Here is a 15,524-nt window from a genome sequence, read left to right on the forward strand (position 1 = left end):
ACGGACAAAGTTAGCCGATGCATGCCATTTTACTTCCCTCAAAATTTACTCCCGGATGGAATAACTGACATGAACTCTAACATAAATAGCAAATAAGCTTTTATTTCTCTGCTTTCCAAACTAGATGAACCGCGAGCACGCACACACTTCTGAGCACATTGTTCCGCACTACTCTACCCATAATGCATTTCACTCAGGACTACAACCTCCCCGTAGACAGTGGTCTTAAAGCAACAGCTCTTACTTTACCCCACTCCCGCAACACTACCCCCACTCTGGATGGTGATTAAACCCTTAATACCACTCCAGCAACATAGTATGACGGATACACGGCACATCAACACACACATTAACCATGATATTATCATAGATCTACGGTGTAAATGAAAGGCAGAAATACATTCAACACAATGTCCAACCATTGACCTACCCCCCATTTGGTTGTTAACAGTCCCTGTCGAATCCTGTTGCAGCATGCTACCCCCACTCGACTGAACATTCTCTGTGTGTCCTGCTCTGTTCAGCGGGATTATCCATGCGAGGCGTGCTGTTCGTGCCACTGGAATTTTCAGTTTCCTCTGCTAAGAGACAAGACAGATTCAGGTGAAGTCCAGTTCCATCAGCTTCCAGGCTTAGGGCAGGAACTTCCTGAGGTTGCCAACCGTCCGAGTCTTTAAATACCCAGCTGTTCTCCAAGGGTTGCAGAGAATGGTAGGGTTTGGGCTTGTCATGATGAACGACCTTTACTTTGGTCCTAGGATTTCTCTGGATTCAGTACACTAGGTTGTCAAGATGTCCCAAGATAAAGTAAGGGCCATCGTAGTTGGGGAGAAACTTCCTGATCTTGTTTTTCACTTGCTTGGTTCTTTTGACAAGATACCACACTGCATCACCGACCTTGTAGCATGTTCTGGTCACTCGCTTATCATACTGTTTAGCACGCTCCACAGATTGGCCTTGTGCATTCCTCGCCACCTGATTTGCAAACTCCAAACTTTCTCTCATCTGAATCACATATTGTGGGACTGATTCAGTCACTGTGTTGCTTAGGGGCTTCCCTGTGATGAGGTCGATGGGCTCCATTATCTCCTGGCTGAAAAGCATCATGTTTGGGGTAAGCCCAGTCGAGCTGTGTTTGGTCACTCTGTAAGCCATTACAGCATAAGGAACCATAAGGTCCCACTCCCAATGACATCGCACGGAGGTCGTGGCTAGGATTTTCTGTAGAGTGGCATTAAGCACTCTGTGCTCTAGACTGTTGAGTCGTCCATGGGCATAACCAAAAAGATTAAGCATATCGCCTATAGACTCAATGAATTTGTGTTAAGGTGCCCATTGATGGCCAAGAACATATTCCAAACACCTCCACCATCTACAAGGACTGTCTCCACATTTAAAAAATTCCCTTGATCATTATACCAGCTCTACTCACAGGGACTCACTAAATAAAAGTATTAGCAACGACAACAATGTAATCCAGGGTAAGACCTACCTTTGTCCTCCGACAGCCTCACTTATCTGTGGAATGGATTAAACAATGTGGTGAATTTACAAAGATGGGTAAATTGTGGCCTTGAAGGGATGCTCTTGGATAGCAAAGATGCTCAAATAGGCTTTGGCTTTCAAGGGGCGACTGATTTGTGTTAAGGTGCCCAGAGTCTGCTATGAACAAATTCCACACACCCTGCACCAACAAGGACTGTCTTCACAGTAATATGTTACCCTGATCATTATGCCACGTCTACCAGCAGGGACCAGTTTTCATTGTAACATTGTTTTCATTGTAACAAATAATTCCCACACCAGTAGACCACCTAGACCAGTTGACACTCTTTTCATTGGGACCAAGCAGAGTGCGTTAGAGAATTTTATTGCGGATCAGATGGCCCCCTGGACGAATCCGCATACCGCTGCCTGAATCCGCTGATTCAGGTATCCTTAACTGGTTAACAGTTTACAACATTAAAAGTTGTCTGGAAATGACCAAGCCTACAAACGATATCATGTGTAGATAATCCCATCGCAGTAGGAAACTGCAGATTGACTTTTAATCTATGCACCCTTGGTCCAATATTAAAATGACAGGTTTAAAATGCTTTGAAAGGGCAACCTGTTGTCAGTTGCTAGTACTTACCTGTGGGGGTATAGCTCAGTGGTAGAGCATTTGACTGCAGATCAAGAGGTCCCTGGTTCAAATCCAGGTGCCCCCTGATGGATTTGCTTTGCAGTACCTTTAAATTGCTCGACCTGTCCATCTGACTGAGGTCAGAAAGGTGTTGTGTGGGTTTTGTCAATGTCTAGCAACTCACACATGCTCTGGAAGACCTCTGATTCAAAATTGGTGCCTTGGTCACTATGGAGTGTAAGTGGTGCCCCATAATGGCAGACCCGTGTGCGATACCAAAGTGAAACATCTCGCATTTGGTACCAACAATACCTGGTCCACAACCAAGACAATGTTCACTCCACACCGAAATGTCCACCCACTGGCTCCTCGTGCATCTGGCGCATTACATCTTCCTGGAAAACTCGCGGCAGGATTATCTGGGGATAAAACTCAGGGCCCTCATTCAGGTACAGTCTTTGCCACTGGCTTCAGTAGGCTTTTGTTGCTGGGCCATAGGGGGACACATTCTCCCAGGAAGGTCATTCATTGGCTTCCTCCATCCACCTCTTGATGGGAGCAATTTCCGGATCGGCTGTCTGAGCAGAACGCAGTTCCCTTGTTGTACTTGAGAAAGCACAGGTCTGATTCCGAAATTGCTAGCATCTGTGTCCAGAACAAGATCACCAATGTCCATAGGGTAGCCAAGGATGGGGGTGGTAGTGAGCAGCTTCTTTAACTCATCAAATGCCTGTTGGCTCTCAGGGGTCCAGTGAAATTGGGCATGTTTCCTCAACAGGTTGTGAAGGGGCTTTGCAACTGCAGCAAAATCTTTGACAAACCGCCTGTAGTAGCATGCAAGACCCACAAACTGTTGAACTTCGTGAACACTCACAGGCTGTGGCCATTCTCGAATTTCCTGCACCTTCTCTGGGTCGGCGGCTATACCATGCTCTGAGATGATGTGGCCAAGGTAGACTACCTGGCAGCAGAAGAGACAGCATTTTGCAGGTTTCAGCTTCAGGTTCGCTTGGCGCAGCCTTTTGAACACCTGTCTATCTTACATTAGAGCGAGCAGAAAATAAAACAGGATGGCAAGAGAACATGTTACCGCTGCAGAAAGAGTGGTCATCCGGCACAAGAATGCTGGTTCAAAGACAAAGACTGCAGAAACTGTGGAAGAAAGGGACACGTTGAGCGTGCATGTCAAAGCAAAAAGCTGACCATAAATGAGAAAGTAAAGCCAACTAAACAGGTGGAACAAAAAGAAGGATATGTCAGGAAATTTAAAAAGAAACACATCAATCAAGTAGAAAATACGGGGAAACAAGAGGATGAATCTGAAGAAAATGACTTCTCACACATAATGTCTGTGTCTTCAAATTCTGATGGCTACTGGGTGACGCCACTGTTAAATGGGGAGGCCGTCCCTATGCAGGTGGACACAGGAGCAGCTGTATCACTCGTGACTGAGTCAACTTACAGAGAGAAGTGGCCATACCTCCATCCCAAGGAAGCAAAGCTGACTCTGAAATCATACACAGGAGAGCTTGTGCCTCTTTTAGGGGTGGTGGATGTAACTGTGAAGCTGAACAGCCAGAAGGTAAAATTACCACTATATATTGTGAAAGGTAGTAGTCACATTTGATGGGCCGAGCATGGCTAGAGAAAATAAAGTTAAATTGGCAAGAAGTGCACTTAGTAGCGAAAGAGTCTACCAGCTTACAAAACATCCTGAGGAAGCATGCAGAGGTGTTCGGAGATGAGCTGGGGAACATGAAAGACATCATTGTAAAGCTGGCCATTAAACCCGACAGTAAACCTAAGTGCCTTAAAGCCCACCCTGTTCCCTATGCAACTAAGCCTAAGGTGGAAACAGAACTGGACCGCCTGGAGAACACTGGAGTACTGAAGAAAGTGGGCATCAGTGAGTGGGCCACACCTATTGTTCCTGCATTAAAAAGGATGGAACGGTCAGAATTTTTGGCAATTTCAAGGTTGCGATAAACCCTGTTTTAACTGTGGAACAGTACCCCTTGCCGTTAATTGAAGATCTTTTTGCTGGATTAGCGGGCGGCCAGAAATTCAGCAAAATAGACTTGTGTCATGCTTACCTTCAAATGCAGGTTGATCCTGCTTCCCAAGAGCTGTTGACCATCGTGACACACAAGGGCCTATATAGATATCAGCGGCTACCTTTTGGAATAACTTCGGCTCCAGCATTGTTTCAACGTGCCATGGACCAGATCCTGAGTGGCCTAAATGGAGTATAGTGTTATCTGGATGACCTGTTAATCAAGGGAAAGATGATGAGGATCATCTCCATAACCTAAATACAACGCTACAGCGGCTAAAAGAGCATGGTCTCCGGGTAAAGAAAGACAAATGTGAATTTTTCAAACCCACCGAATATCTTGGACACGTAATTGACAGCGCTGGTCTCCATAAAGCTCCATCTAAGGTAAAAGCTATTATGGATGCACCGTCCCCAAAGAATGTGTGCCAGCTGAGCTCATTCCTGGGACTACTGACATACTACGCAAAGTTCATGCCAAACCTGGCCAGCAGGCTTCGTCCCCTACACGAACTGTTGAACTAGTCCCAACAATGGAAATGGTCCGACAGATGTGAGAAGGCATTCAGGGATGTGAAATGTGTATTAACATAGTCCAAGGCCCTCACACATTATAACCCTTCTATGCCAATGCCATCCGGTGAAGAAAGACCAGTTGCTTTTGCGTCAAGGACCCTGAACTCAGCAGAGAGCAATTATGCCCAAATTGAATGAGAAGCTTTAGCGATCATATTTGGTGTCAAGAAATTTCATCAATACTTGTCCTGGCGCAGATTCACTCTACTTGCTGACCACCGACCACTTACCTCTATCTTTGGCCCTCAAACTGTCATTCCCTCACTGGCGGCAAATCGCATGCAGCGCTGGGTTCTGTTCCTGTCGGTACATCAATACGACATCAAATACAGGAGATCTGAGCAGCACTGCAACACAGATGGGCTGTCCAGGCTGCCCCTGCCGGACACACCATCAGAAGGTGGTCAAGCTGACATCTTTTACTTCAAAGAAGTTCAAAGTGCACCTGTCACGGCGGCTCAAGTGAAACGATTCACCAGAACTGACCCAGTTTTGTCAGAAGTTTTGACCTGGATCTCTCAAGGCAAGAGAGGAGAGATGACAGAAAAATTAAAACCTTATCTGGTTTGGCAAAATGAACTAACTGTACAGTCTGGCTGCTTACTATGGGGTTATCGTGTCGTTATACCCCTGACTTTGAGGAACATTTTGCTGAAGGAACTTCATGCAGGACATGCGGGAGTAGTGAGGATGAAGGAGATGGCACGCAGCTACTTCTGGTGGCCTGGGATAGATGCAGAGATTGAAGAGGAAGCAAAGGGAAGTCCAGATTTCCAAAATGTAAGAAACATGCCACAGATGGCCCCATTGTACCCATGGGACTTCCCAGAGGAGCCATGGCAAAGAATACATATAGACTTTGCAGGTCCAATAGAGAGTCACATGTTTCTAGTGATTGTCGATGCTCACAGCAAATGGCCGGAGGTAGCAGTTATGAACAGCACATCCTCTGAGAAAACCACTGAAGAGCTTAGATCCACATTCAGTCATTTCGGACTACCTCAGCAGCTTGTAAGTGATAATGGCCCTCAACTGGTGTCAGAAGAGTTTCAGTCCTTCCTGTGTGTGAATGGGACTCAACACATAAGATCTGCACCGTATCATCCATCCACCAATGGCCTGGCAGAATGTTTTGTTCAGATTCTGAAGAAGGCCCTAAAGACATCTCAGGGTAAGGGTTCCCTAAATCAGCACTTGAACACTTTTCTGTTCTCTTACAGGAACACTCCCCATGCAGTCACGAAAGTCTCCCCAGCTACAGCACTGTTGAAATGACAACTGCGCAACAGACTGGATCTGTTGAGACCAAAAGGAACCAAACAGGTGGTCCTGTTACAGCAGCGTAGGCAGCTGGAGAGACGACGTAAGGCAAAATTTAGGAGTTTCAGCAGAGGTGACAGCATACTTGCTCGTAATTACGGGAAGGGAGAAAAGTGGGTACCTGCAACCATTCTTGCACAGACTGGCCCTGTTTCATACATTGTTGAAACTAAGGACAATCAGACATGGAGGAGACACGTTGACCAGTTATTGTTTTCAGCAATCTCCAGTGATAATCCCAGTGAATGGGAAGTTCAACAACAACACACATCTCACATTGACTCTGGTAGGGATGTAGTACTAGAAATCTTGCCCGCACCACTTTCCAATAAAAGTCAGATAACTGTTCCCTCCGAGAATATATCTCCTACACCAGTGACAACAGACACTGTTGTAACAACACCTCCCGTGTCTGATCTTCATCGTTATCCGACCAGAGTGCGGAAACCACCACAAAGATTAGATCTCTAGTTAGTGGTTGACCCACAATGTTGGGGCAGAATAATCCCCAGGGTTCAATCGGGAAACAAGGCAGTCTACCCTCTTTCCCCTAGTGTTAGAAGTTTTATATATATATATATGTTTAAAAAAAATGTATTTGTTGAGGTTGATGTTTAAAGTAAAAGGGGAGGAGTATGTTGTGTATTGCTATCAAAATTTTGCACAGTTTGGCCTTACGGCACTCCATATTGATTCTCTGTTTTATTACATATGCGCAGTAGGTGTAAACAATGTTTTCCCCTCTTGTATCCGGTGCATAAGCAGTAAAGGTGTGTTATAGAAAAAGTCCTGTCAGTCTCATCATTAAAAACAGTACATGGTCACTTTGTGCAGATGCAACAATTTACATGTATAAAAACAAACTAAGATTTGTCGTCAACAATTCACAACATTCAGACGTGTCTAAATCAAGAGGTGTAGTATAATCTAGTGAAGAATATTTTCTAAGTTATCATAAAATAACATTGTCAATCATTCAGTGTGATGCAGTAATTACAACTAAAACATTACATCTAAAAAACCCAGGAATCACTCTGCCCCCTGGTGAGACATATTCTGATCAACAGTGTCAGCTGCAGGAAGTGTGGAGCTCCACAGGCTATGACAGTAAACTCCTTCAGCTTTATCTTTCAGCAGATTACCATCTCTATCATGCTGATCTTTAATCTTTTACTGTTCATGCTTCTTCTAGGTATGTTCATCTTAATATTAGTTCTTATGACCAAGCTGGGACATGAAGTGTGAGAAATAGCACAGGGTTATATATATAGGAGGTAGAACAGAACAGTTGACATGACTCTGACTAAGTAAAAGTGGGTGGAGCTAGATGCGGTAAGATACAGTTTAGAAAGGAGTAAGAGCAAGAATCAAGGGGAAGTTGTACAGGACATTGGTGAGACCGGCCATGCTGTATGTTTTAGAGGCAGTGTCACTGAGGAAGAGACAGGAGTCAGAGCTGGAAGTAGCAGAGCTGAAGATGTTGAGGTTCTCTTTGGCAGTGACACGGTTGGACAGGATTAGGAACGAGTACATCAGAGGGACAGCTCATGTTGGATATTTGGGGGACAAAGTTAGGTTGGCCAGATTAAGATGGTTTGGACATGTCCAGAGGAGGGAGAGTGAGTATATTGGTAGGAGAATGTTGGACATAGAGCTGCCAGGCAGGAGGCAAAGAGGAAGGCCAAAGAGGAGGTATATGGATGTAATAAAGGAGGATATGAAGCTAGTAGGTGCAAGTGTTGAGGATGTAGAAGATAGGGATAGGTGGAGAGAGATGATTCACTGTGGAGACCCCTGAAGGGAAAAGCCGAAAGAAGAAGAAGAGGTTTCAAATTTTATCTTCTGATTAATAATCAAGTATTTAAGTAAATCTAAAGTAATTTTGTGTGTTTACTTCCCTGTTAGGACAGGATGTACAACAAGACTTTCTTAATGGCCAATTCAGTGGAGTTGTTAAGTTTTACAGCTACTATCAATATCTGTTTTCTTGTGAGGAAAAAAACATGGAAATGACAAATTCAGCAGTGTTTGAAAGAGAAATATATGGGGCCTATGAAGACATAGGTATTTGTATAAATATTTCTTCCATATTCCAAAATCAGTGTCACAGTGCAATCCCAAAAACCACCTACTAAATAAAGGAGAGAGAGAGAGACAGAGAGAGAGAGAGAGAGAGAGAGAGAGACAGAGAGAGACAGAGAACCAAAAACAAGTGTTGTAACTTTTAATGTAAAAATATCACAGAAAAATTGAGTAAATGGTATGAGTGAATCCATTGCTTCTCAGGGCCACATTGTTTTATTAATACAAAAATATTTCTACAAGCTTTATATAAACAGTATTCAGAACAGCAGATCTGTCATGAATATGCATAAATACAAGTAGGTGGAGCTAGAGGTGGAGATGTACATCAAATAGTAACACTGACATTCATTTCTAAAGCTAGAGGTTTGAACTAAACACTCAGGAAAACAATGTTGTTCCTCTTCGTGGTGTTTTTCACTCTTGCTGATGTTGGTAAGTCATATACACTGCACACAAAATATTATTTTTTCTAATTAAGAAGACACAATTTTCCATGTGAAATGTGTCATTTATGATTAAAATATCACAATATTGTTGTAATGTTTTTATAGCAGAGGCTGCTGACAATAACATTAAACCAGATCAAACCAATGTATTTTCAATGGAAGGCAGCAACATCTCACTGTCCTGCACATATACTGGATCAGTTAACAGACTCCACTGGTATCAACAAAAACCTGGATCAAGACCTGAGTTTCTTCTGCTGACTGATAAAAGCGGTAGTTATGTCACTGAGGCTCAACCACCTCATCCACGATTGTCCATAAAACCAGATAACGAGTAAGAAAGTGGATCTGATCATCTCCTCTGCTGCTGTATCAGACTCTGCTCTATACTACTGTGCTCTGAGGCCCACAGTGACAGGAAATCCAGCTGCACTGTACAAAAACTTTCACACAGTTTTGTTATATTGAAAGAAGTTTTGCCAGTGCTTTAGAGAAAGTTACATGTCCTTTTGGGGGATTCTCTCTTTCTCTCTACTGATCAGGGTCATGGTTGATATGGAGTCTGTCCCACACATGAGGTAGGAAACACCCTGAATGGGATGTCAGTCCTTTGCAGAGCTCCATACACAAACCCTTTCACATACTTATTTACACATAGTGAATTTATTAGTAAATTTACTACTGTCATGTTTTTGGAGGTGATGCAAAACTGCACACAAACTGACAGTAACCTGAACACATCATCAAACTGGGGATCCTGAAGCTGTGATGCATCAACACTACCTGCTGTGTCACTGTGCTATCACACTGTTAAAATCCTTCTGCTTAAAGTGTTTTCTTGTAGTGTGGTGTTGTGTCATTGTTATTATAAAGAACAATTAGTTATTTTAAGTATTATGTATTTTGACAGCCCAACTTTAACAAGTCATGAACATATTTCACCAAGCAATGTTTAAATCTTTTATTTCCTTTATAATCCTGCATAGGCTGTTGTCACTGAACCTTTCATTCTACAAAATTGTAATTGCATGTGATAAGTTTATTGGTGTAATAGGGGTGTTTTCATGCTTTTCTCACAAGATGGAGATATTTACACTTTTACATTCACTTCATCATCATCCTTTCACATTAACCATCATTTAACCATCAAATGTAATATTTTAATGGACACAATATTAGAGGTTAACTAATGTTGTATTGTTTGTAGAATAAAGCCCAAACTGCACTTCACTAACAACTCCTCATACAGCTAGTTTGTTGTGTAACTGGTTATTATTGCATGGACCCAGTGGACACTGTGGATCAGAAACCCAGTAAACGCTCTGTTCTGGACATTCTTGTACCATTAAAGTTAGAATATTAATGCTATATTTGATTTATTTGGTTTATTCTAGATGGAATCTGAAAAATACATGCAAACAACATGACTATGTCAAATGGATTAGTTTTAAATGTTTGCTTACTTTAGAAACTAGTTTGGAGTTAAATGGAACATTGGTTCCAGATGTAGATGCAGACACCACTAATTTAATGTGTAATTAAATAACTTTAATTACTTTATTTACTGTAAGAGGAATAACTAATAAACTAAGGTGCAGAAATAGACAAAAGATCAAAAAGAGAGCAAAAGGTAAATAAAACATCCAAAAATATCCAAACCAAATCACACAAAAAGTTGATCAGCAACAGTGGAATAGTTCTGTGTTGTATTAGTGACTCAGTTCACTGTCACTGATACTGTGAAGTGATGATCTGTGTAAAATTATGCTCCAACTGCATCACTTCCTGGGTGTGTCCTTCTAGAGACGTGTAAAGTTCAGCACATACAGCACTATTATACAGAATCCTCACAGAGCTGTGTTCAGAAATGGATCAACTATACAACTTACTGTACATAGTGAGATACATACCACTGATTCTCACTCTAGTTACAGGTCATTCATTTTTCATCTGTTATAATAATTATTACAATGATATTTAATCTGTTTATAAATTATATTGATTAATTACCATTTGTATTAACCTAGTCATTTTTTTATTTTTTATTATATGATTTGCAAAAAATACTTCACTGATATATTTCTTTATGTTCTTCTTACACCAGGCAGTTTTGCAGATAAAATTGGACCAAAGGATGAAGATGCCAACATTGTCAGGAAAGAAACAGAGACTGTTATTCTGAAATAACTGATGGCTACATTGGCTAGATGGCTAAATTATTGTATTAAAACTATTTAATACACTAACATAAAAATGTGTATTTTTTTCCAAATTACATTTGTATCGCTCGATCCTCTCTCACTGCCTGAAATGGCTTTCTTGAAAATAACTTTATCAGACCTCTTAAAAGTCGACATGCCAATTCGAATCAATTATAATACTAAGACTTGTCTCCTGAAACCTTTTTTTTTTTAAATGAATGTATTGACAGACTGAAACACCAACTGGTGTAATGATGTAACTTATGAAGAGTCACTGAGAACATCAGTAAATGAATTTAAGCGAATCTTTTTGGCGAACAGAATCAAAAGATCCCACAATTCCTCTTCTTATAATAAAGGATTTATCAATACACAGACATTTTAACACATTTCATTTTTATAACTTTGTATTTGTCTTTTATTCTGCTGAATAAACTACTACATAGAAGCAGAAACTGCAGTAAAATAAAGCAAACCAAAACCTGATTCGGAAATAAACTAGGCTAGGCTATGGTAAGCTAGTTTAGGCTAGGCTAGGCTAGGTTAGGCTAGGCAAACAAACGTGCGTCAAACAGAAGCTAGGCAATTACAAGGTAGAGCAAAGGAGCTTAACTCGGGAAACTAATTCCTGTGTCACTACTCACATAACACTAAACAGGTGAACCAACTGAACAGGGGAAATGAACATAGAACCAAAATAGAGTTCAACTCTAATGTTCAGTGCTGCCCTCTGGTGGTCTAGCAAGGAAATATCCATGATATATATGTGTGTGTGTGTGTGTGAAATGTATGTGAGGTGGTATTATTCCCACATGAATTTATAAAACTCACAGCATAGTTAAGGTTAGCTCTTTATTAGTTTGAGATTAGTACATGCATTAGTTCAGAATTAACATGTACTGGAGTACAAGGTTATGGGATGATTGATTTTTGGGACGGTGATTTTTTTAAGCAGAATATTGATATTAATAAGAAATCAAATGAGATTGATTAAAAAATAATAGACACAAGAAAGAAAAGAGGCTGGTTTGTTCCTCACCTCAGTGAAATACTCCCCAATATGTTTGTAATCCTATTTAACAAACAGGCTTCAAAATAAACAAATAACCCAAAATATCCCAAAGTAGATGCACTATTTATAATCCACACAACAAAGTATTTTCTAATTCAATTATTGATTAATGTTATGAAATGGAATAAATATTTCTCCTTATTAAAAATCTTTCATTCTGTTATTGTTTGTTTACTGCATGTTCAGGACAGGTTCCAAATGAATGTAAAGCCAGGATGTTTCAATAAGAATCAACACTAACATCACTGACACTGTCATGTGATGCTGTGGGGTGGAGCTTCATGAACCTTTATGATGTTAACATATCAGAGTAAAGAAAGAATATTTTCAATCAGCTAAGATCATTCATCATGTTCACTGTTATATTCATGTATCTGTGGCTTTCACTGGGTGAGTAAACATTTTTATTATTGCAAAATACAATATTCTTAGATATGAATGAACACATGTTTTTAAAAAGTAGCAAATTGTGAGTATGATTTATGTAATACCTTATTATTAAATTAATTAAAAAACAATATGTTGTCTTCTCTATGACAGGTGACTCCATGGCAGATCCAATAGAGCCACTTTTTACTCATAAAGTTGTAGATGAAGGTGATGATGTTACTCTGTCCTGCAGCTACAAAGACTTCAGTGGTGACATATATAATGTGCAGTGGTACAGGCAATATATGAACTCTAAACCTGAATACCTTCTTTATGTTACTCCAAGTGGAGATCTAAGTTCCCCCATCCCCCATGGAATGTCTGCTAAAGTTCATGAAGATAAACAAGAGGATCTGATCATCTCCTCTGCTGCTGTATCAGACTCTGCTCTATACTACTGTGCTCTGACGCCCACAGTGACAGGAAATCCAGCTGCACTGTACAAAAACTTTCACACAGTTTTTCTATATTGAAAGGAATTCTTCTAATGAATTTGAGGAATTTACATGCCCTTTAGGGAAGTTTCTCTCATTGTTTCAGTCATTCATTCATTCATTCATTCATTCATTCATTCTTCTATAACTATTCTATTTTGGCCAGGGAAACCAGAACTTTCTCAATTACATTAGATAGAAGGTTAAACAGAAAGGTACACAGAGGGTCCAATTGTGAAGCAGCTGAGGCTCTATACAGGGTCAGGAGTTGAATAAAGTTATGTTCTGTAAATTATTATCATCATAATCTGTGAAAAACAAACAAACAAACAAAAACCATGGTTTCTTATTCCCAGCAGGCTTGTTTCTCTGCAAATTGGGGTACAGTTTTATGATTGAGTAACAAACAAACAAACAAACAAACAAACAAATACATAAATAAATAAATAAATTCAAATAGAAAAGACCTTGGTGCGTTAAAGTCTCTTTCCTTTTACCAAAAGATGGCGCAGTTTGTTATCTTCTTGTTGGCCAAGTACTAGGATTCTGCTTACATCCCCCTAAGATGCTGACTTATTTGATTATGAATACTACTGTACACAATATAGACTACAGCTATTCTGTAGTCTTACATAGATAGTACTTTTATATATAACGCATTGACGAAAAACAGATTGTACATGATTTCTGATTTTAATACATTCTAGAATTAGAACGTTTTATTAATCTCTGTACAATCAAGCTAATTAGTGTCATTTTCAACACATCACCATGCCTTGAATGCAGTTTGCTTTAATCAAGAAAGGAAACTGAAATTGCAATATGCCTATACATGCAAATTCTGTAAAAAGGCATGATCTATAATACATTAATGTTTACTCCAGCAGAGACAAGCACATTATAGCTGCAATAAATAAAAGCACCTCTGTACAGGTTCACTTGCAATGTGATGTTTGTCATGAGATAATTATATACTACAACCTTTATTTCTAGGAGTTTCATCCTTAAATGACAAATTAGTAATATTAAAATCTAACAATTCAAATGACACTGATGTAAAAAATAGATAATGAATAGATAAGAGAAATAAAAGAGGCTGGTTTGTTCCTCACCACAGTGAAATACTCCTCAGAATGTTTGTAATCCTATTTATATAAACAGGTTATTAGGTCTTCCCACACCCTGATTTCCATTTCCCATCCTGCATTGCCCCAAACTCCACTTCCCACAATGCACACTTACTTCCACATTCATTAGTTCATTTATTTTATTTATGTATTTTTTGTGCTATCAGTTTCTATTTGTTTACCATGTGCTTAGGAAAAGTTACCCATGTGGTGCTGAATGTAAAGCCAGAAAGCTTCAGGATGAATCAACAATCTGTCAGTAACATTAGTGACACTGTCATGTGATGCTGTGGGGTGGAGCTTCATGATCCTTTATGATGTTAACATATTAGACTACAGAAAGAGTATTTTCATTTATAAGCTCATCCATCATGTTCACTGTTATATTCATGTGTCTGTGGCTTTCACTCGGTGAGTTAACATTGGTTCTTATATATTCAGAAATTGTGTTTAATTAGATTACTTAGTCTTATTAGTTAATTGTGAGTCTGATTTAATCAATTCTGTCTTGACTGTGTAAAGGTTAAAAACTTTGTTCTCTTCTCTATGACAGGTGACTCCATGGCAGATTCAATAGAGCCACTTTTCACTCATAAAGTTGTAGATGAAGGTGATGATGTTTTTCTGTCCTGCAAATATGAATCAAGCAACCCACAAAACTACCTGCACTGGTACAGACAATATCCAAAATCTAAACCTGAGTTCCTCCTTCATATTCACCAAAATGGAAATCAAAAATCCAGCACTCCCCCAAGAATGTCTGCTAAAGTTGATGATAAACAAGTGGATCTGATCATCTCCTCTGCTGCTGTATCAGACTCTGCTCTATATTACTGTGCTCTGGTGCCCACAGTGACAGGAAATCCAGCTGCACTGTACAAAAACGTTCACACAGTTTTGTTACACTTAAGGCAGTTCTGCTGATGATTTAGAAAAATCACATATTCACACACTCCTAGAGGCAATTTGTAATTAAATTAGAATTGCACTAAAGATAATGCATGGCTCCACATATATAACACTGAACAATATATAGTATTTAAGACCATTCCATGAGACCTGCAATGACGTAATGAGGAAATCTCCAGAATTAAGGAATGAGTTTTAGACTTTGCAGGAAATAAGAAATAGACTTCACATGCTGTGTCACTTCTGCTGTGATGGAGTATATCTGAAATTTAACACTGCAATGTGTGTGATTTAACGTTTTGTTACTTCATTTTATATGGTGTGTACTTTAATGTGTTAGTGTTAAAGCATTACACAGGAAACCTCATAGCATTATCTCTACAGATGGTATAACCACTACAGACAGATTCCTGGTATTTATTTTCAAGTGACTAGAACTGCCTCATTTATTAGTGCATCATTTGTTTACTTCTCTTGTGCAGTGTTTTGTTCTGTGTTGTACTGGTTACTCAGTTCATGGTCAATGATACTGTGAAGTGATGATATTTGTTTTCACACAGGCAGTTTTGCAGATAAAATTGGACCAACAGATGAAGATTCCAACATCTTCTGTTCAAGGCATTTTCTGTTCTGTTCATTCATTCATTTTCCTGATCCGGAAAATCAAAACTGTGTAATTATTTTAAAAAAAATGTTTATATTATATATAATTGGTCTGTTTGTAATCTGTCTGTGAATTAAGTACAA

General features: G+C 39.7%; 1 non-coding gene and 1 gene segment (V, D, J or C); both read left to right on the top strand.

The window, feature by feature from the left end:
• The first annotated feature begins 2,138 nt into the window (after positions 1-2,138).
• Positions 2,139-2,210, top strand: trnac-gca (transfer RNA cysteine (anticodon GCA)). Its single transcript has one exon. It is a non-coding gene; the product is annotated as a tRNA-Cys (tRNA).
• Positions 2,211-12,228: 10,018 nt separating this feature from the next.
• On the top strand, positions 12,229-14,937 carry LOC131350104 (T cell receptor alpha variable 17-like). The segment is given in 3 exon segments: positions 12,229-12,268; positions 12,419-12,545; positions 14,546-14,937. Coding segments are annotated over 3 exon segments (414 nt in total).
• The last annotated feature ends 587 nt before the right edge of the window (positions 14,938-15,524 follow it).

This window comes from Hemibagrus wyckioides, unplaced genomic scaffold, assembly GCF_019097595.1.
Source record: "Hemibagrus wyckioides isolate EC202008001 unplaced genomic scaffold, SWU_Hwy_1.0 Contig21, whole genome shotgun sequence".
NCBI lineage: Eukaryota > Metazoa > Chordata > Actinopteri > Siluriformes > Bagridae > Hemibagrus > Hemibagrus wyckioides.